The 20,946-nt window shown below is 43.7% G+C and overlaps 1 protein-coding gene across 1 annotated transcript; it reads left to right on the forward strand.

Annotated features, from left to right (window-relative positions):
• Positions 1–11,072: 11,072 nt before the first annotated feature.
• Positions 11,073–14,013, forward strand: rhob.L (ras homolog family member B L homeolog). Its single transcript, XM_018264046.2, has one exon. The coding sequence runs from the start codon at positions 11,620–11,622 to the stop codon at positions 12,208–12,210; it is 591 nt and encodes a 196-aa protein (XP_018119535.1). The 5' UTR covers positions 11,073–11,619; the 3' UTR covers positions 12,211–14,013.
• The last annotated feature ends 6,933 nt before the right edge of the window (positions 14,014–20,946 follow it).

The raw sequence follows: 20,946 nt of genomic DNA on the forward strand, positions 1-20,946 counted from the left end.
TTGGAGGCAAGTTTTGGTTGTATAAAATCCAGGTGCACTGCCAAACAGAGTCTCCTGTAGGCTGCCAGTCCACATAGGGGCTACTAATAGCCAATCACAGCCCTTATTTGGCACCCCATGCTTGTGTTGCAACCAACTCTTTTTACATTTGAATGTGGCTCATGGGTAAAAAAAGGTTGGGGAGCCTGTAGTAAGTCGTTAGACAAAATATAGGGGAACACTTAGCTCACAAGTGAACAAATTGTCATGGGAATGGGCTCACTGTGACACATTAAATAAACAGATAATTAAAATATCAAGTCGTTCAAGTGTTTTATTATTTATGTTCTTTGAGGTATTTAGCTTTCTATTCAGCAGCTCTCCAGTTTGCAATTTCAGCCATCTGGTTGCTAGGGTCCAAATTCCCCTAGCAACCATGCAATGAGAGCCTGGAATATGAGGGGCTGAATAGAAAGATGATCAATCAGTGACCCCCATTTGAAAGGTGAAAAGTGTCAGAAGAAGTAGGCAAAAAATTGAAAAACTCTAAAAAATAATTGAAAAGTAGCTTCGAATTAGCCATTCTGTAACATACTAAACGCTACTGTGGCATCCAGAAGGAGCAGCAGGGGGCGCTCCTGTTACACAATCAGGATATTAGCGCAGCGGCTGAAATCGAAAAACAACCCTAAAGCGAAATGTGATTCGTTTTCATTTTAATTCATTGCAAAATTGTCCCCTTTGAGAGTCTCTGTGCAAAGTAACCTGTGCCCGTGTGTTCTAATATTTATGTTCATTATAGAAAAAGGAATAATAACAAAAACCCCAGTTATATATTGGGTATATAGTCCCTTTAAACTGATACCCTGTGAACGGAATTTTACCAATTCTTATTCTCTTACCTTCTATACAATAGGGTACATCCTGGTCATGGGAATAATATTTTATCTGACTGTAGAGCAAATCTTTGTGCATTCTGGGTACCTATGAAACTAATTAGAATGCCCACACTGAATACTATAGGAACTGGCTGCTCCTATTCTTCTATCAAAATATATTTTGACTCCTGACTATTCGGTTCATGCAATAAAGCAGCCCCTCAAGCTACCTGATGTTCCTCTCATTGGCCAGCCCAGGAGGCACTTGGCCAATAGGAATTTCTTCTGTACTATATAGAAGGATATACCAATTCCTGACCTTAGCGCACCATATACTCGGCGGCTGGTCAGAAGCCATCTTGGTTCTGAACCCCTAAAAGCCTATGATTAAGTGTCTCTTGGTGACACAAAACGCGTAAGGATTTCGTTTTTATACATCAAGTAAAATACATTTTTTTTTTTGTATTATTTATACTTTGGCCTACTGGATTCTACTCTTTGATGTTCAGGATTGGTGCCCGACTGCAAATACAATTTCCTGTGATTTACTCCCATTTGCTGAAGGTCTGGGGCATGAGCACCCGGACCACCGTTGAAAGCGTTAAGCTTAAAGGGGTTGTTCACCATTTAATTAACCTTTAGGGGCATATTAATCAAGGGTTGAAGTTCAAACTGAAAAAACTTCGAAATTTGAATTCAAAAAGACCAACCGAAATTAAGTCTACGTTTTTTTTTGGTCGAATAGGTCAGTTTTCGACCGAATAGGTCCGTATTCGGACGAATTCTAATTGTTCGAAACCGAAGGAATAGCGCATTTGAGTTATTGATCTTTTTATTCAGCAGCTCTCCGGTCTGCAATTTCAGTAATATGGTTGCTAGGGTCCAATTTACCCTAGCAACCATGCATTGATTGTAATAAGAGACTGGAATATAAATAGGAGAGGCCTGAACAGAAAGAAGAGTAATAAAAAGTAGCGATACCTAAAAAAATTTGTAGCCTTACAAAGCATTTTTTTTTAGATGAGGTCAGTGACCCCCATTTGGAAGGCAGTCAGATGGAGAAGGCAAATAATTCAGAAACTATAAAAAAGAAAAAATGAAGCCCAATTAAAAGTTGCTTAGAATTAGCCATTCTATGAAATACTAAAAGTTAACTTAAAGGTGAACCACCTCTTTAAACATATGTCCAAGGATTTCAGCTTCTTGTGTCTCTGAATGATATAACCTTAAAAGTTCCACAAGTCCTGCTGATCAGATGGACCCCAGATGACTAGCTTGTTCTATTGCTTTCTCTTAAGGTTGTAGGCCCTAAAAAGACTTTATTCTAGGACCCAGAAGCTTCTATGTAGAATATAAAGTAGGCGGCATCAATCTATTGGCGGCTCTCAGGGGCCCAGGCCATAGCCAGACCATTCATCAGACAGACAGTAGAGTCTACTAGAGTATGTACAAGTATCTACTAGAGTATGTACAAGTATCTACTAGAGTATGTACAAGTATCTTCTAGAGTATGTACAAGTATCTACTAGAGTATGTACAAGGCCCTGCACTAGACATGAAAGCATCCATTGTAGAGGAACGACGGGTTACTGAGCTTCCACGGTCTCTGAGGAGCAGAACCAGCGCTTCCAGCGTCGGAGGACTCGGCCCACTCCTGTATTTGAAGTTCTGCAGAGGATCCTTTTCTTTCTGACCGGCCATTCATGTTATTCGCTGCTCCCAAGACTCTAAACAAAAGAAATGGTATCATCCTCATCAACTCTTTCCACCCGCTGCCCCAATTGGTCCATCAAGCACTTGCCCCGTCTCTCAGAACATAAAAAAGGATGGGATTCTCTAGCTGGAGATAAAGGAGCTTTGTCTTGGGTTGGCCCTGGCACCACCTCTCTCTCTGCTGCCATGTACCCCCTGGGCCAATTCAAACTGGGCATGTGTGCCATACAGTAATCTCCAAAGAGGTTTTTGTTTCAAACACGTCCCCACCCAGGGTGGCACAGGGGGTTCTGGGAGCAAAGAATGACAGGGGTGTACTTTTCAGGAAAGAAACCCCAGCTTCCAGTGCGGCAGGTCCGCCGGCAATAAAAACTTCTAAGGAGCTCAGTGCATTGTCCAGGGCCGCCATAAGAAATCTCTGGGCCCCGGTACATAGGGTTGCCACCAGGCCAGTATTTTACTGACCTAGCTGGTAAAAGACCTGCCGGGCCGGTATTGCAGGTTTACTGGCAATGTAGCTGCCTGTAAATTTGTAATACCCCTAACAAAAGCCCTTGGCCCAGCCCCAATCCGCTCAAAATTTACCTTTTTGCCTCCTTCTGGTCATCGCGCGATGTGGCTCTGCCCCCTTTTATGTCACAACCCGTCCCTTTTTACATCACGGCCCGTCCTTTTGTTCCCGCCCCACAACACCAGCCGGTGGAAATTTTATTAAAAGGTGTCAACCCTACCCGTACAACAAAATTTTGGGAGGCCCCGGTCACCCCGATCCCATCCACACCACAGTTAAAAGACCACACAGACATCAGCACTAAAAATGGTAAACCCCCCCACACACAAGTTATATAAAGCCAATAATGGTCAGGGCCCCTTATAAGTTAAAAAAAAAATTGTGGCGCTAGGGCCCCCATAAAAGTTTTTTTTAAAAAATCATTGGTGGTCAGGGCCCTCCTACAAGTTAAAAAGAATAATTGGTGACCAGGGCCCCCCTATAAGTTAAAAAAAAACATTGGCTCCAGGACCCCCTCTTACAAGTTGAAAAGAAACATTCTTCCCCAGAGAATATTTTTTAAAAAAACATTGGTGGCAGGGGCCTATAGAGTATTAGAATAATACATTGGTGGCCAGGAGTTTCATGAAATAAAAAAAACACACATTGGTGTTCAGTAGAACTGAACTCTCGGCTTCAGGACTTCAATTTCGTCTCTTTTTGTGGCTTTGGGTCTTTTTGCGGCTTCGCGACTTCTTCTCTTCTGCGGTTCTAAACTACGCAAGATGTGCAATGGCTTCGGCACTGTCAAGGGGGGTATCGCCCCCCTTTAGGCCCGGTACAGTAGTACCCCATGTGCCTCCCTGATGGCGGCCCTGCTGTGATCCCCAAGTGCCCCCCCACTCCCTGCCCTGTGCCCGCAAACTCCCTGTCCCGTATCTGCCTACTCCCCGCACCGGGGTCTCACAGAGAGTCTCATCAGCATTATTAATCCACAAAAGTCATAACAGCTGAACAGCCCAATTCAAAAGAGGGGTCATGATGTTGTGTTTAGCAATTGGGTGGAAATTGTAAAAATTAGCAATAAAAAATGGGCAATGTACAGGTTATGGTGGCCATATAACTGCTGACCCTGCACTGTATCTGACCAATCAGTCTCCAGGAAAAATATATAGTTATATATGTATTCTATCACTCCCATCCAATCAGAATTGCAGGAAGTGCATGGGGTCACTTTGTCATCTTAACATGGTATTTATTTTGGTGCCCTTACACTGTACATATAATAAAAGTACTGTGGGTTTATTTGCTTTGCTATTTCATCTGTTTCTTATAGGAACTGGTTTTTATGCTGCAAAGTGTGTTTAGATATTACATTTCCAATACCCATGACTTATCTATAGCACAAAACTGATGCAATGGTGCCCCTTGGCCAAACAGGTGGGAACTGGTACTGCAAGGGACAAAGGTTTTTGTTTTTTGCAGCAGCAAAATAACTTTAAAGGTATTCTGTCATAATTTTTTGGTGTAGTTTTTATTCCTAAATGACACTGTTTACAGTGCAAATAATTCACTCTACAATATAAAATTTCCTTCCTGAACCAACAAGTGTATTATTTAGTTGTAATATTGGTGTGTAGGTGCATCTCAGGTCATTTTGCCTGGTCATGTGCTTTCAGAAAGAGCCAGCACTTTAGGATGGAACTGCTTTCTGGCAGGCTGTTGTTTCTCCTACTCAATGTAACTGATTCTAAGGGCAGAGACACACGCTCAGATTCCGGGAGATTTAGTTGCTCGGTGATAAATCGGCTCTTCTTCGTGGGAGACTAATCTCCCTGAACTGGCTCCTAGAATCAATCGCCGGCGGGATGGCACTTGGAGCACTTCATTTTCCGAAGTCGTCCGAAGTTTCCTCGTGAGGCAAGTTTGGAAAATGAATCGTACTGAATGCCATCCTGTTGGCGAATTCGATTCTAGCCGGCAGGAGGCAGTTTGGGGAGATTAGTCACCGTGAAGAAGAGGAGATGTATCGCTGGCGAGTTAGGGTAAGGGCACACCTGGCGATTCGGGGAGATTTAGTCCCCAGTAACTAAACGCTTCTTCTTTGGGGCAACTAATCTCCCTGAACGGCTTCCCCCTGCCTTCCGCTGGCTATAATGAAAAAACGCCTGCGGCATGGCACACGTGTTGATTTGTTTTATGAAATCGCCCGAAGTTGCCTTATGAGGAAACTTCGGGTGACTTCGCAATACGAATCACCGGGTGTGCCATTCCACAGGCGTTTTTTCATTATAGCCAGCAGAATACAGGGGGAAGCCGTTCGGGGGGAGATTAGTCACCCCAAAGAAGAGGCGATTAGTCGCCAGGTGACTAAATCTCCCCAAATTGCCAGGTGTGCCCTTACCCTTAGATCTACGAGACAGCTTTCATCTTGTTTCAGGCAGCTGTTATCTGGTTACCTTCCCATTGTTCTGTTCTTAGGCTGCTGGGGGGGAGGCGGTGATATCACTCCAACATGCAGTAAAGCAGTAAAGAGTGACTGAAGTTTTTCAGAGCACAAGTCACATGACTGGGGGCAGCTGGGAAACTACAATATGTCTAGTCCCATGTCAGATTTCAAAATTAAATATAAAAACATCTGTTTGCTCTTTTGAGAAATGGATTACAGTGCAGAATTCTGCTGGAGTAGCGCTATTAACTGATGCATTTTGACAGTATTCCCATACCTGGAAGTGATTCCTGTGGGGGGTTAACTCTTCCCTGTGGGGGAGCTAAAGGGGCAAGTGCTTGTTTCCTGCAGTCATATTCCAAGTTTCTATTCTGGGATCAACAGTAGGAGCTAAGAATGGAATAGATTTGTAAATTAAAAGAGAGAGATACCCCGCTGAGCATAACAAACAGAAGCACAGTCCCTTAGAAAGATGATTATGGCAAGAACTGCCCAGAACCTGCTGTCTATTGTGTGTCGGCTTTGTATTGACTTTCCAGTGTAAGAATAACAAAGAGCGGCAGGAGGGTCCCGAGTGCAGAGGAAGGAAGGAATCATCTGCCCCAGTGTTTGGGCTGCCGTGTTGCTCCCATAACTATAAAAGGCACAAACAAGAACTGGCCAATAGTAAATACACTGGTGCCTTTCAGCTTGTTAGGGCATTTCCTTATTTATTATTCTTTTTCATTTATATGAAAGATAATGCATCATGCACTTCAGACTCTGCCCCAGTGAGCTTACAATCTAAAGCCCCTATCACATTCACACGCAATAGAACCACACATTGCTCTAAAGAGGAGCCACGTATTGTTATGATGGGGAAACAGATATTGGTTGCTATGTTTGAGGTCCCCCTTGCCTAGAGGCGGAAAGACTGAATCTCAGGCCACAGAGCAGTTGCCCCTATTAAAGGAACAGTTCAGTATAAAAATAAAAACTGGGTAAATAGATAGACTGTGCAAAATAGAAAATGTTTCTAATATAGTTAGTTAGCCAAAAATGTAATGTATAAAGACTGGGGTGACTGGATGTGTAACATAATAGCCAGAACACTACTTCCTGCTTTTCAGCTCTCTTGGTTTCCACTGATTGGTTACCAGGCAGTAACCAATCAGTGACTTGAGGGGGGGACCACATGGGTCATAACTGTTGCTTTTAAATCTGAGCTGAATGCTGAGGATCAATTGCAAACTCACTGAACAGTTATGTCCCATGTGGCCCCCTTTTAGTCGCTGACTAACTCAGAGTTAGAGCTGAAAAGCAGGAAGTAGTATTCTGGCTATTATGTTACACATCCAGTCACTCCAGCCTTTATACATTACATTTTGGCTAACTAACTATATTAGATAATTTTTTTTCATTTTGCACAGCCTATTTATTTACCCAGTTTTTATTCTTACACTGAACTATTCCTTTAAGGGGGTTGTTCACCTTTCTTTAACTGAACTCTTACTATGATGCAGAGAGTGATATTCTGAGACAATTTGCAATTGTTTTTCATTTTTTATTATTTGTGGGTTTTGAGTTATTTAGCTTTTAATTCAGCAGCTCTCCAGTTTGCAATTTCAGCAATCTGGTTGCTAGGGTTCAAATGTCACTAGCAACCATGTCCCAATATGAATGAGAAACTGAAATATAAATAGGAGAGCGCCTTAATGGAAAGATGAGTAATAAAAAGTAGTAATAACTATGAATCGGTTGCCTTACAGAGCATTTGTTGTTTAGATGGGGTCAGTGACCCACATTTGTAAGCTGGAAAGAGTAAGAAGAAGGCAAATAATTCAAAAACTATAAAAAAATAAATAAAAAACAATGAAGGTCAATTGAAAAGGTGCTTAGAATTAGCCATTCTATAACATACTAAAAACTAATTTAAAGGTGAACCACAACCACTCATCAACCCTCATACAATCCTGCCCCAAACCTTGTAGCAAAGCCCCCAAAAGGTCTCTGTACATCCCAGTCTGTGGATCAGCTACCTGTGCTTTAGGGTAGGACTACACGGACATTTTTGGCGCGATCCGACGTGCTGCGACAAAACGCCTGCAACAAATAGCATGCGACAGAAATAAGGTAAGTGAATGCATTGTCGCATGAAGTTGCAGCATTGATCCAACTCGAAACGACTGTCGGATGCAGGCGATGCACGCTGCGTCTGCATCCGACAGTCGTGTTGCGTCGGATCAATGCTGCAACTTCATCCGACATTTCTATCTCTTACCTTGTTTCCGTCGCATGCGATTTGTTGCATGCGTTTTGTCGCGAAGCGTCGGACTGCGTTGAAAACGTCTGTGTAGTCCTACCCATACTCAGCTCTGCTAGTCTCTTCACTGATGGGGGACTTCAAGATTGAAGGGGCATGGCCGGGACCTTAAAAACTTGAAAGCCTCTTCTGTTCAGAGGAGAAACATAATACAATCAAACAGGATGCAACTGTCACATTACCAACAACAAACAGTAGATGGCGACATAACCCACATATAATTTTTCAATTGGGTTTAATGGGTTTTTTTTTGCGGGGGGGGGGGGGCACAAATGCCCAGTCTGGATAGGCAGATCAATATCTAGGGCAATGCAGAGTTTATTTTCAGATCAATACGCTTGAATTAATGAAAGAGCTGTGGTTTGCTGGTTAGATGGCACATTAGCATGTCAAAGGCACAGGAACAAACACGGGCTATTGCATCACAGTGGCACTTCATTTAGTTTTACATATCAAAGGGCTGGTTATCTGCTGCCATAGGGGTTGCACTTCTATCTTGATACACAAGCCTGGGATGGACTGACAGTGATGATTGTGTAGTAATGTATGTGAATACACAACCCGTGCCGGGAAGTTGATCCTTATTCCTGTTATCACTGGTCCTGTTGGGGCCCCCAAAATAACAGACATTAACATCATAAAGATATACTGAAACTACACATTTCAGGGCTCCCAATGGACCTCTACAATCCCACCCTCTGTGCATCCTGTAGTTGACAGTTGCAGATATACGCTGTGCAACCTATATGGAGCTGACAGAAGAACTAAAGCTGGCCATAGATGTTGAGATTTTTAAAAGATCAGATCCTGATCGTGAGACCACGATCTTCTCGGAACGATCGTACGAATTTACCATCAACTAAAAAGACCAATTTGCCAGGAAAACAAAGGGGAGCTGCCTGCTTGGCCCTGCAAACATAGATAGATTGCACTGGGACCGACAAAGATTTTTTGACCTGGCCGATCAATTTCCTGACAAATGTCGGCCGAAAAATCGTAAGATGTACGATCGTTCGAATCCCACTAACCGCACGATAATTTCGAAGGATTGGTCGGACTTCCCTAAAATCGGTCGTTCGGCAAGAAGAATCGTCGCGTCTATGGGGAGCTTAACTGTAGCTGGCAGTTGCAGATGCACTGTGCATCGACGAAAAATTTGCGAAACGCATTGAAGTCAATAGGTGTTTTTACGCGCGACAATTGTTAATCGCAACAACAATTTTTCTTGCTCCCAATGCATTAAAGTCAATGGGTGTCTTTTCTTATGGTGACTTTTTTGTCCTAATGCATTAAAGTTAATGGGCATTTTTTCTTGTGGCAACTTTTTTTCTACTAATGCATTAGGGCAGAGACACACTGTTAGATTTAGGGAGATTAGTAGCCCGGCGACAAAACTCCTCTTCGTGGTGACTTATCTCCCCGAACTGCCTTCCAGTCGGCTACAATGAGAATCGCCAGCAGGATGGCACTTGGAGCGATTCGTTTTCCGAAGTTGCCCGAATTTGCCTCACGATGAAACTTCGGGGACTTCGGAAAACAAATCGCTCCAAGTGCCATCCCGCTGGTGATTTTTATTCTAGCCGGTGGGAATGAAGTTCGGCGAGATTAGTAGCCCCGAAGAAGAGGAGATTTGTCACCAGGCGACTAATCTCCCCGATTCTGCCTGTGAGTCTCTGCCCTCATGGTGACTTTTTCTCCAAATGCATCAAAGTCAATAGGCCTTTTTTTTTTGCGGCAAATTTTATACAGTGAATTTTTGCCGCAGTTTCACGAAACTATTCGCACATGGCGAAATTTGGAATTTAACCACAAATCCATGGCTGATGAAATAAATTCGCTCATCACTAATCTTAATATATAAACGGGGATTATAGACTGATCAGTTTCACTAAACAGCAAATTTGGGGTGATTCTTGCCTTTCCCCTTTTGTCCTTTCCTCTACCAAATGTAGATTGTAAGCTCTGAGGTACAAGCACCCCATGTGCCTGAAGCATTCCCAGTGCAGCTTTGGATAATGATTGACAGCAGCATATCAGGATGAGGGGGCTCCTATGGGACACTAAAGGCTCCTTTTCCTGTTTATAGTTCGGCTCCCTATAGAGGATCAATAACATTGTCCCAGGGCACTGACTTGTACATTTGGCTCAGTTCCATAGAGAAATGGCCGCTCCTCATTACACTGCTCAGGGAACAAAACAAACAGATCTTGTCTGGGAGTCGCTGTGGCCCCGTGTTAGTGGGAATCGCTCGGCAGCAGCAGAACAGGAAAAGGGAAGGGGGGGGCTGTGCCGAAAATAACTGACATTGTAACACTCAGGCATCTGCATGGAGGAGAGGGGCGGTCAGGCAGGGGTCATTCTGCAGCTAGAACTACAGCTCCCAGCATGCACAGTCTAGCTACTAACACATAGGGATGCAGGTTAGTGAACAGCCACAAATGTACTTCGACCTCTGGCTCCCCTGCTGTTGCTGAACTACCAGTCCCGGCATGCACTGAATCAGAGCTCTGCTAGATAGTGACCTCCATTGAATGCTCCAAGACTTTATAGGGGTACACAAGCCATTTTGCCTGAGGGCGGTGGGCACAAAGAAATTTATACACTGATATTTTACCCCATTTACAGTCACTGATACCTGCCTAGGCCCCTCTAAACTCTGGGAATAAAATATATTTCATAGAGTATCAGGCAGTGCCTGACTGACCCCCCCCCATACCACCTTGCCCCCCCCCCAGGGTCTGCTTCCTCTATAGTTACCCGACCAATTTAGACTGTAAGCTCTTTGGTTCTTTTATTTCCATTCCCAGCCCTTATTATAGCCTGGTACATCTCTAACATTATCCCGACCTCAGCACTTGGACTTATAGGGGGTGGTTCACCTTTATGTTAACTAGTAGTAGATTATAGCATGGCCAGTTCTATTCAACTTTTCGTTTTTTATCATTTTTGAATGATTTGCCTTCTTCTTCTGACTCTTTCTAGCTTTCAAATAGACTGGGTCACTGACCCCATCTAAAAAAAATGCTCTGTAAGACTACAAAGGTATTGTTATTGTTACTTTTTATTACTCCTCTTTCTATTCTATTCAGGCCTCTCCTATTCATATTCCAGTCTCTTATTCAAATCAATGCATGGTTGCTAGGGGAATTGGGACCCTAGCAACTGGATTGCTGAAATCGACAACTGGAGAACTGCTGAATAATAAGCGAAATAACTCAAAACCCACAAACAATGAAAACCAACTGCATTTCACTCTTTATGTCACACTAAAGGTTAATTTAAAAGCGAACAACCAGTTTAAGGGCAAGTTATTACCTTAAAGATATACCACCCCTCTCCCCAGTTAGTAGGCTTTCCTCAGTGTATTAACAAAGGCGATTCCCCCTATTCCTGCTTCCATGGGACAATCTCATCCGCTCTCCCCCTTCCCCCAGCGCAGGAAAGAATCTGCCCGAGTCACGCTGTCAGCGAACTGAGGCCACGCCCGTCCTCTCTCCTCCTCCAATCATCGCGCGGCTTCTATGCGCATCACGTCACCGGCGCCACTCTCATTGGCTGGCTATATTAAGAACGCAGGCTGACCATTTATAAAGCCGGAGCGCTGCATGTTTGGGTGAGAAAGAGCTGTGTTGAGCCGAGAGTCAGACGCGGTGTAGAGATTGCGCGCTGTGTTGTACCGGCGTGAGGCGACACCGTCCCTTGTCCATCTTCTTGAGTTGCTTCCCGGAAGGGGATCGGCTGCACCATTAGAGCCATAGGCAAGCTGAGAAAGCAGCGGGCATCAGCCTCGAGCAGCAGGGCAGTAGCCATGGCCGCGATCCGCAAGAAGCTGGTGGTAGTCGGGGACGGGGCGTGCGGCAAGACCTGCCTGCTCATCGTGTTCAGCAAGGACGAGTTCCCCGAGGTCTATGTGCCGACCGTGTTCGAGAACTACGTGGCCGACATCGAGGTGGACGGGAAGCAGGTGGAGTTGGCGCTGTGGGACACGGCGGGGCAGGAGGACTATGATCGGCTCCGGCCTCTCTCCTACCCGGACACCGACGTCATCCTCATGTGCTTCTCTGTGGACAGCCCGGACTCACTAGAGAACATCCCGGAGAAGTGGGTGCCCGAGGTGAAGCACTTCTGCCCCAGCGTCCCCATCATCCTGGTGGCCAACAAGAAGGACCTGCGCAACGACGAGCACGTCCGCAACGAACTGGCGCGAATGAAGCAGGAGCCCGTGCGGACGGAGGACGGCAGGGCCATGGCCATTCGCATCAACGCCTTCGAGTACCTCGAGTGTTCGGCCAAGACGAAGGACGGCGTGCGGGAGGTTTTCGAGACGGCCACCAGGGCGGCGCTGCAGAAGAAACACGGGCGGAGCGGCGACTGTATGAGCTGCTGTAAACTCCTCTGATCCCCCTAATCCTGCTCTGTTTAGAGGGGACACAAATTCAGCTGAGACTCTTACTTCCTGTACTGAGGTTCTTGCTTCCTGCATTGAGACTCTCTTGCTTCCTGCATTGAGACTCTCTTGCTTCCTGCATTGAGACTCTCTTGCTTCCTGCATTGAGACACTCTTGCTTCCAGTACTAAAAGAGCAAGAGGGTGGTGTGTGCTAATCTGCCCCTTAGAACCATGTCCGCTCAGGCCGGAGTCTTTGTGGGAGCGGAGCTGCCATACTGATCATCATGGCTTCCACTTTGGAACAGACACAGAGAATGAATGTGGGACTATGTGACTGTATCACAGGGGTAAGGATCTCCTTCCCCAGAGCCTCAGTATTATACTGTACATAGGACTTCTGTCTCCAGCTTTTCAAGCCTTGTGGGGGTGTTGGGAGATCTAGCATAGGGGGCCTGTGAAGAACAAATCTCCCTGTGACCTTTAAAGTCTGTCTGACGTTTCATGCTCATGGCAGTTGTGTAGCTGTTACATGCAGGGCCTCTGTTACTTTCCTGTAGCACTGCAGTCTCTTGATACAAAACTGCCGCTTTTCAGTCCTTTAACTGATACCTGTCATGGCAGAGAGGCATTAACCACTTCAGTGCTAAAGGAAAACCAGCCGTGCGTTGTTATCGATGGGCTCTCCCTTTGCAGCAAAGGGGGCGAAAAATATTTTTTTTTTTTTTTTTTTTTGTTTGTTCTGAATATTCAGAGCCGGGTAAAATGTATTTTTTTTTTTTTTTTCCTTTGACTTCACTGTAAATGTTAAAATGTAGTACACCAGCACATGTATCTGCTAAAGGCATTAACCCGCTTTTAATGTCAAGCCAACAAGGTTACAACATTTTGGGGAAGAAGGGGTAATACCCCGAAAGTAACCTTGTTGGCTTGACATTAAACCCAGGTTAAGCAGATAACGTGCTGGAGTACTTGGTTTTCACTGATTGGTGGAGGTGCCGTCCTCCCATACCCCAAGCACCATAAGTGGAAATCAAGAGGCCAGGCTCGTGCAACGTTTGCTAACAGTGCAAATGTAATATATAAATTTTTGGTTTGCACATTTCTCTCCCCTTTTTTAAATTTTTGACATTTGATGCACTTTCCACCCCCCAAAAGTGTAACACTAGGAAACATTTTTCTCTGCACTCTAATCTGGGCTTCCTCTGTCCTTTGGCAACTGTATGATGGTATGTTAAGGCAGTCGTGTATGGGGGGGCTGCATTGGGGGTACTTTAAGCTGCCACCATAGAATGGAATATAAAGTGACTTAAGTGCTATGGGCACTACTATGGCACCATGATTTAATGCTACTAAAAATGCAGCGCTTAAACCCCTATATGTTATAAAAGGCACTAAGATTGCCTGGGAGCAGTAACCCATAGCAACCAATAAGATATTTGCATTTAAACTGTTGCCCAGTAAATTCTACCTGCTGATTGGTTGCTATAGGTTACTGCCCTTGGGCAAACTTATTTCCATTATGACCAGTTGTACAAGCAGGGGTAGAGGAACTGAAAACACTGTTCTTGTCATTACATTTTCCTCATTCTGCAACTGACACTACATAATTACAGTACAATTGTTTTGGGGGGAGGGATGGGGGGGCTAAAATAACTGTTTTGGGACCGTGGTACTACATTTGTGACTTTGAAGACAGGAAAAAAAAAAAGCTGACCGAACAGTGAAACTAATTTTGAATGTTTACATACAATGTTGATATGTATATATTGGTTTTTATGTAAAATATTAAAAAAAAAAGCACTCTATAAACCTATTTATCTTGGTCTGTGTGTTCATTAGGTTGATACTGCAGTATGATGCAATATGGTGTAAATCTCTCTCGGTGGGTCTGTACTAATTCTAGCTTGAAAACCAGCCATTTTGGTTTATGCTTTAGCATGCTAATTTAAGGGATCAGCTGTTTTGCTAAGCAGGGTTAAAAATGGCATATTTTATATAATGAACTTATTGCACGAGGCTAAAGTTTCAGCTTGTCAATAGCAGCAATGATCCAGGACTTCAAACTTGTCACAGGGGGTCACCATCTTGGAAAGTGTCTGTGACACTCACATGCTCAGTGGGCTCTGATTGGCTGTTGACAAGCTAAGCTTAGGCCTCGTCACTAATTATTCAGCAGAAAATGAGCTTCCCCTGTAATATAAGCTGATGCTACAGGGCTGATTATTAAATTCTGATGCTAATTGCGCTGGTTTCTGTGCTGCCATGTAGTAATTATCTGTATTAATTACTAATCAGCCTTATATTGTGACATTTCTATTCTATGTGTACTGTATATTGAGTGGGTCCCTAAGCTCAGTAAGTGACAGCAGCACAGAGCATGTGCAGTGAATCAGCAGAAAAGACGATGGGGAGCTACTGGGGCATCTTTGGAGACAGTTTCCCTTTTTGCTTGTATTGTCGCTCGTTTACCCTTTGAAACAAATAGGAGGTGGTGTTGACTTACCTGACTGATGGATTTTCATGGGGTTGGGGCAGTAAATCTTTTACAACTCAAAATAATGGGGAGGGGGGAAATTTGTAATAGAGGCAATAATTGTTTGAGGTCTAGTAACCTATAGCAATGTAGTTTGCTGTAAAAGTAGCTGGCTAGAGATTGCTGCCTGCTGATGGGTGACTATAGCTGGAGTAAACTTGCACCGTCTGTAAAATTCCCGGCCTCAGATTGAACCCCTCACCCAGCCCAGTTACTCCCAGACTTGGCTTAGTGCCTAAAGCTTTATTTTCTTTATTATTCCAAGTCCACTCCATTTTATTGTAGTCGAGCAACATCTGGACAATCTATGGCTCTTGAACCCTCAACCCAATGACTGGATCAGTGGTCATTAAGCTCCTGTGTGTGTGGTCAGTCATTGGCTTTACATGTAACAATTTATTGCCATTTACAGCCCTGCTATGGACTGCTCTACAGTAGGGACTTGTTAGGCCCTAGTGCAACACGAAGCTCTATTGTATGAGGAATCCCATGTACTTGCTGCCTTAAAGGGGTTGTTCACCTTTAAATAATCTTTTAGGGGCAGTTTATCAAAGGTCGAGGTGAATTTTCGAATTTCAAGCTATTTTTTTGTGTACTTGGACTACGGAATGGTCCAAATTCAATTAGAATTTGAAAAAGAATTGAAAATTTGACTTTTAGCCTATGGGGGACCTCCTAGAACCTAATTTATTGGAGTTGGAGTTTATTGGTGGACTTTGAAAACTTTTTTTTTTTTTTGGGGTAAAACTTTGAATCAAAGGCACTATTCCTTCGATTCGTATGATTCGAATTAGGCAGAATACGACCCTATTCGATCGAAAACGGACCTGTTTGACAAAAAAAAAAACAGACTTCATTTCGGTGGTTAGTTTTGAATTTCGAAGTTTTTCTATTCGAAATTCGACCCTTGATAAAATATGCCCCTAAGTATGATGTAGAGTGTGATATTCTGAGACAATTTGCAATTGGTTTTATTTGTGGTTGAGTTATTTAGCTTTTTTTTTTTATTCAGCAGCTCTCGCCTGTAAATTAACCTTTAGCATGACAGAGTGGTATACAGTTGTTTTTTTTTTTTTTTTCATTATTTGTGGGATTTGAGTTATTTAGCTCTCCAGTTTGCAATTTGAGCCATCTGGTTGCTAGGGTCCAGATTACCCATAGCAACCATGCATTGATTTGAATAAGCGACTGGAAAATGAATAGAAAGATGAACAAGTAAACAATAGAATTGTAGCCTTACAGAGCTTTTGTTTATTAAGATGGGGTCATTGACCCCCATTTGAAAGCTGGAAAGAGTCGGAAGAAAAAGGCAAATAAGTCAAAAACTATGAAACCGAAAAAAAAGGCCAATTAAAAAGTTGCTTAGTATCAGGCTTTTGCAGATGAGTGTTTTTACCTTCATTCTGGTTTCATGCTTTCAGCCACAGGGGCAGACGCACTGAATTATTTTCAATGGGGCTGTACTCGCACAGACGCATGTAAGTGCAAAACGCAAGAAAAATGCAACATGCTGCGTCCCAACCTGCGTTCAGCGCTTACATGCGTCTGTGCGAGTACAGCCCCATTGAAGATAATTTAGTGAGTCTACTCCTGCACTCCCCTGTGGCTGAACGCATGAAACCAGAATGCAGGTAAAAACGCTCGTCTGTAAGAGCCCTGAAATAGATAAAGGTAAACCACCCCTTTAATATGGCAGTGGCACTAAAAAGCTGCACCTGGGGGTCCTAGTATTATGATTTATCTTTGGACCTTTGCTTGTAAGTGCAATGGGGCAGGATTGACGTTAATGATATAACTGCAGAGCATTATAGAGATTAAACCTCATTCCCATCATTTCCTGCCCCCCCTGGAGCTTACAGTCTAATGCCCCTACAACACACACCCATTCCCATGTATACCACAAAATCTGCTTCCTTGGCAATGTCACCAAACAAATGCATATATACATATGCATGTGCCCGTACACACTATAAACAACAGAATGCTGCGGTCTTCCGAAAAATAGTCCCTGCCTTTGCTATGACTACTGCTATTGGCATAATTAAAGACACACACCAGCTTCAAGGTCTTGTAACCCATAGCAACCAACGTTTCAGTAATATCTACTGTATATTGCATAATATCCCTGATTTTCCAACAGTCCCAGCTGGTGATAACCTAAAAAAACATCTATCTACCCCCACCCCTGTGATGTATTTTACTGTTGGATCTACAGTAACACTTGTGCTCAGAGCCATTGGAATTGTGCCCTCTCTGTGCTCAGGACACGTGCTCTGAAACAGCAGCTGCCAAACCAAACCAGCTGTTACTACATTCAGTCTTTCCCTGTTTATATATATTTATATCCAGACATTCTCCCTATTGCTATGTATTAATCTTCTGTGCCACGGGGCGTGTGTAGGGTGCAGGGCAGCTGTGTGCAACTGAAGAAACTCCATCATTAAGGGGTGGTTCACCTTTAAAGGAGAAGTAAAGCTTGTCTAAAGAAGTAGGTAGAAATGTTGTACATTATGTTTTGGGCTTCTGTACCAGCCCAAGGCAACCACAGCCCTTTAGCAGTAAAGATCGGTGTCTCCAAAGATGCCCCAGTAGCTCCCCATCTTCTTTTCTGCTGATTCACTGCACATGCTCTGTGCTGCTGTCACTTACTGAGCTTAGGGACCCACTCACAATATACAGTACACATAGAATAGAAATATCACAATATAAGGCTGATTAGTAATTAATACAGATAATTACTACATGGCAGCACAGAAACCAGTGCAATTAGCATCAGAATTTAATAATCGGCAAACCTGTAGCATCAGCTTATATTACAGGGGAAGCTCATTTTCTGCTGGATAATTAGTGACGAGCCCTAAGCTTAGCTTCTCAACAGCCAATCAGAGCCCACTGAGCATGTGAGTGTCACAGACACTTTCCAAGATGGTGACCCCCTGTGACAAGTTTGAAGTTCTGGATCATTGCTGCTATTGACAAGCTGAAACTTTATCCTCGTGCAATAAGATCAGTATATAAAATATGGCATTTTTAGACATATTAATTGTTAGGGCTTAGTTCTCCTTGAACTTAACTTTTAATATGTTATAGAATGACCAATTCTAAGCAACTTTTCAATTGGTCTTCATTATTTTTATATATCTTTTTTTTTTTTTTTGATTTACCTTTTTTCTTCTGATTTTTTCCAGCTTTCAAATGGGGGTCACTGACCCCATCTATAAAAAACAAATGCTCTGTAAGGCTACACATTTATTGTTATTGCTACTTTTTATTACTCATCTTTCTGTTCAGGCCTCTCCTAGTCTATAGTTCTATAACTCAAATACCACAAATAATAAACAATGGAAACCAATTGCAAAGTATCCCTCTCTACATTATATTGAAAGTTAATTTTAGGGTGATGTTCTGAAACAATTTGCAATTGGTTTCCATTGTTTATTATTTGTGGTATTTGAGTTATTTAGCTTTATATTCATTGCTGGCTGGTCACTCCATTACTCAGTATCATCCTACCCAGGTACAGACTAGCACAACCCTCCCTAGTGCCAGAGATAGAAACCTCCTCAATCACTCGGACTCTGTGTATTAGAAGAAGCTGCAGGAAGATTATTAGAAGAGAAAGAGAGTCTCTGCTTCACAAAGGGGTTTCGGCACCAGCTGACCCTATCCAGGAACACAACTGTCAGCACATTTGCACAGCACAGTGAACAATGTCCTATAGAAAAGGGGCCACTACATCAAAGCATTAACCCTTCCCCGGATGAAGGGGGCACCAAGACAAGCTTTCTATTATGGCAATTATATACAGTTCCTTGTTTTCAGTCACTGCCTCCATGATGTAATTCTGCCTCTCCCATGTGTGGTTTCCTATGTTACACATCTGAGGAAATAAAGCAGCATAGACAGGGCATTAACTGTGCTAGATAAAATTACTTATATGCTTATACAGTATTCCAAAACACAAGTCATTTAAACTTGTCAGTCAATGCATAACTCTTGTTTAACTAGAATAGCAGATCTGTCTCATTAGTGCTAGCAGGGACGACCCCCCACTTACTGAAGCATTAGACTTTGTGGGTGCAAACGGCATAGGAAATTACATGAATGCATATGTTCACCTCCCAATTGGGCTGACAATCCATACATTTGTAAGAAACTATAGAAAAGGTCTGGACTGGGAAGTTGTGGGATAGCAGGTATAGTAGGGAGAGATGGTGTCTATAGTAACAGTGGATAATAGTCTCTGGGAAGGGAGTGTGACTGTGGGATAACAGGTATAGTAGGGAGAGATGGTGTCTATAGTAACAGTGGGATAATAGTCTCTGGGAAGGGAGTGTGACTGTGGGATAGCAGGTATAGTAGGGAGAGATGGTGTCTATAGTAACAGTGGGATAATAGTCTCTGGGAAGGGAGTGTGACTGTGGGATAGCAGGTATAGTAGGGAGAGATGGTGTCTATAGTAACAGTGGGATAATAGTCTCTGGGAAGGGAGTGTGACTGTGGGATAGCAGGTATAGTAGGGAGAGATGGTGTCTATAGTAACAGTGGGATAATAGTCTCTGGGAAGGGAGTGTGACTGTGGGATAGCAGGTATAGTAGGGAGAGATGGTGTCTATAGTAACAGTGGGATAATAGTCTCTGGGAAGGGAGTGTGACTGTGGGATAGCAGGTATAGTAGGGAGAGATGGTGTCTATAGTAACAGTGGATAATAGTCTCTGGGAAGGGAGTGTGACTGTGGGATAGCAGGTATAGTAGGGAGAGATGGTGCCTATAGTAACAGTGGATAATAGTCTCTGGGAAGGGAGTGTGACTGTGGGATAGCAGGTATAGTAGGGAGAGATGGTGCCTATAGTAACAGTGGATAATAGTCTCTGGGAAGGGAGTGTGACTGTGGGATAACAGGTATAGTAGGGAGAGATGGTGTCTATAGTAACAGTGGATAATAGTCTCTGGGAAGGGAGTGTGACTGTGGGATAGCAGGTATAGTAGGGAGAGATGGTGCCTATAGTAACAGTGGATAATAGTCTCTGGGAAGGGAGTGTGACTGTGGGATAGCAGGTATAGTAGGGAGAGATGGTGCCTATAGTAACAGTGGGATAATAGTCTCTGGGAAGGGAGTGTGACTGTGGGATAGCAGGTATAGTAGGGAGAGATGGTGCCTATAGTAACAGTGGGATAATAGTCTCTGGGAAGGGAGTGTGACTGTGGGATAGCAGGTATAGTAGGGAGAGATGGTGCCTATAGTAACAGTGGGATAATAGTCTCTGGGAAGGGAGTGTGACTGTGGGATAGCAGGTATAGTAGGGAGAGATGGTGCCTATAGTAACAGTGGGATAATAGTCTCTGGGAAGGGAGTGTGACTGTGGGATAGCAGGTATAGTAGGGAGAGATGGTGCCTATAGTAACAGTGGGATAATAGTCTCTGGGAAGGGAGTGTGACTGTGGGATAGCAGGTATAGTAGGGAGAGATGGTGCCTATAGTAACAGTGGGATAATAGTCTCTGGGAAGGGAGTGTGACTGTGGGATAGCAGGTATAGTAGGGAGAGATGATGCCTATAGTAACAGTGGATAATAGTCTCTGGGAAGGGAGTGTGACTGTGGGATAGCAGGTATAGTAGGGAGAGATGGTGCCTATAGTAACAGTGGATAATAGTCTCTGGGAAGGGAGTGTGACTGTGGGATAGTAGGTATAGTAGGGAGAGATGGTGTCTATAGTAACAGTGGATAATAGTCTCTGGGAAGGGAGTGTGACTGTGGGATAGCAGGTATAGTAGGGAGAGATGGTGCCTATAGTAACAGTGGATAATAGTCTCTGGGAAGGGAGTGTGACTGTGGGATAGCAGGTATAGTAGGGAGAGATGGTGCCTATAGTAACCGTGGGATAATAGTCTCTGGGAAGGGAGTGTGACTGTGGGATAGCAGGTATAGTAGGGAGAGATGGTGCCTATAGTAACAGTGGGATAATAGTCTCTGGGAAGGGAGTGTGACTGTGGGATAGCAGGTATAGTAGGGAGAGATGGTGCCTATAGTAACAGTGGGATAATAGTCTCTGGGAAGGGAGTGTGACTGTGGGATAGCAGGTATAGTAGGGAGAGATGGTGCCTATAGTAACAGTGGGATACTAGTCTCTGGGAAGGGAGTGTGACTGTGGGATAGCAGGTATAGTAGGGAGAGATGGTGCCTATAGTAACAGTGGGATAATAGTCTCTGG

The sequence above is a fragment of the Xenopus laevis genome, chromosome 5L (assembly GCF_017654675.1).
Source record: "Xenopus laevis strain J_2021 chromosome 5L, Xenopus_laevis_v10.1, whole genome shotgun sequence".
Classification (NCBI taxonomy): Eukaryota; Metazoa; Chordata; class Amphibia; order Anura; family Pipidae; genus Xenopus; species Xenopus laevis.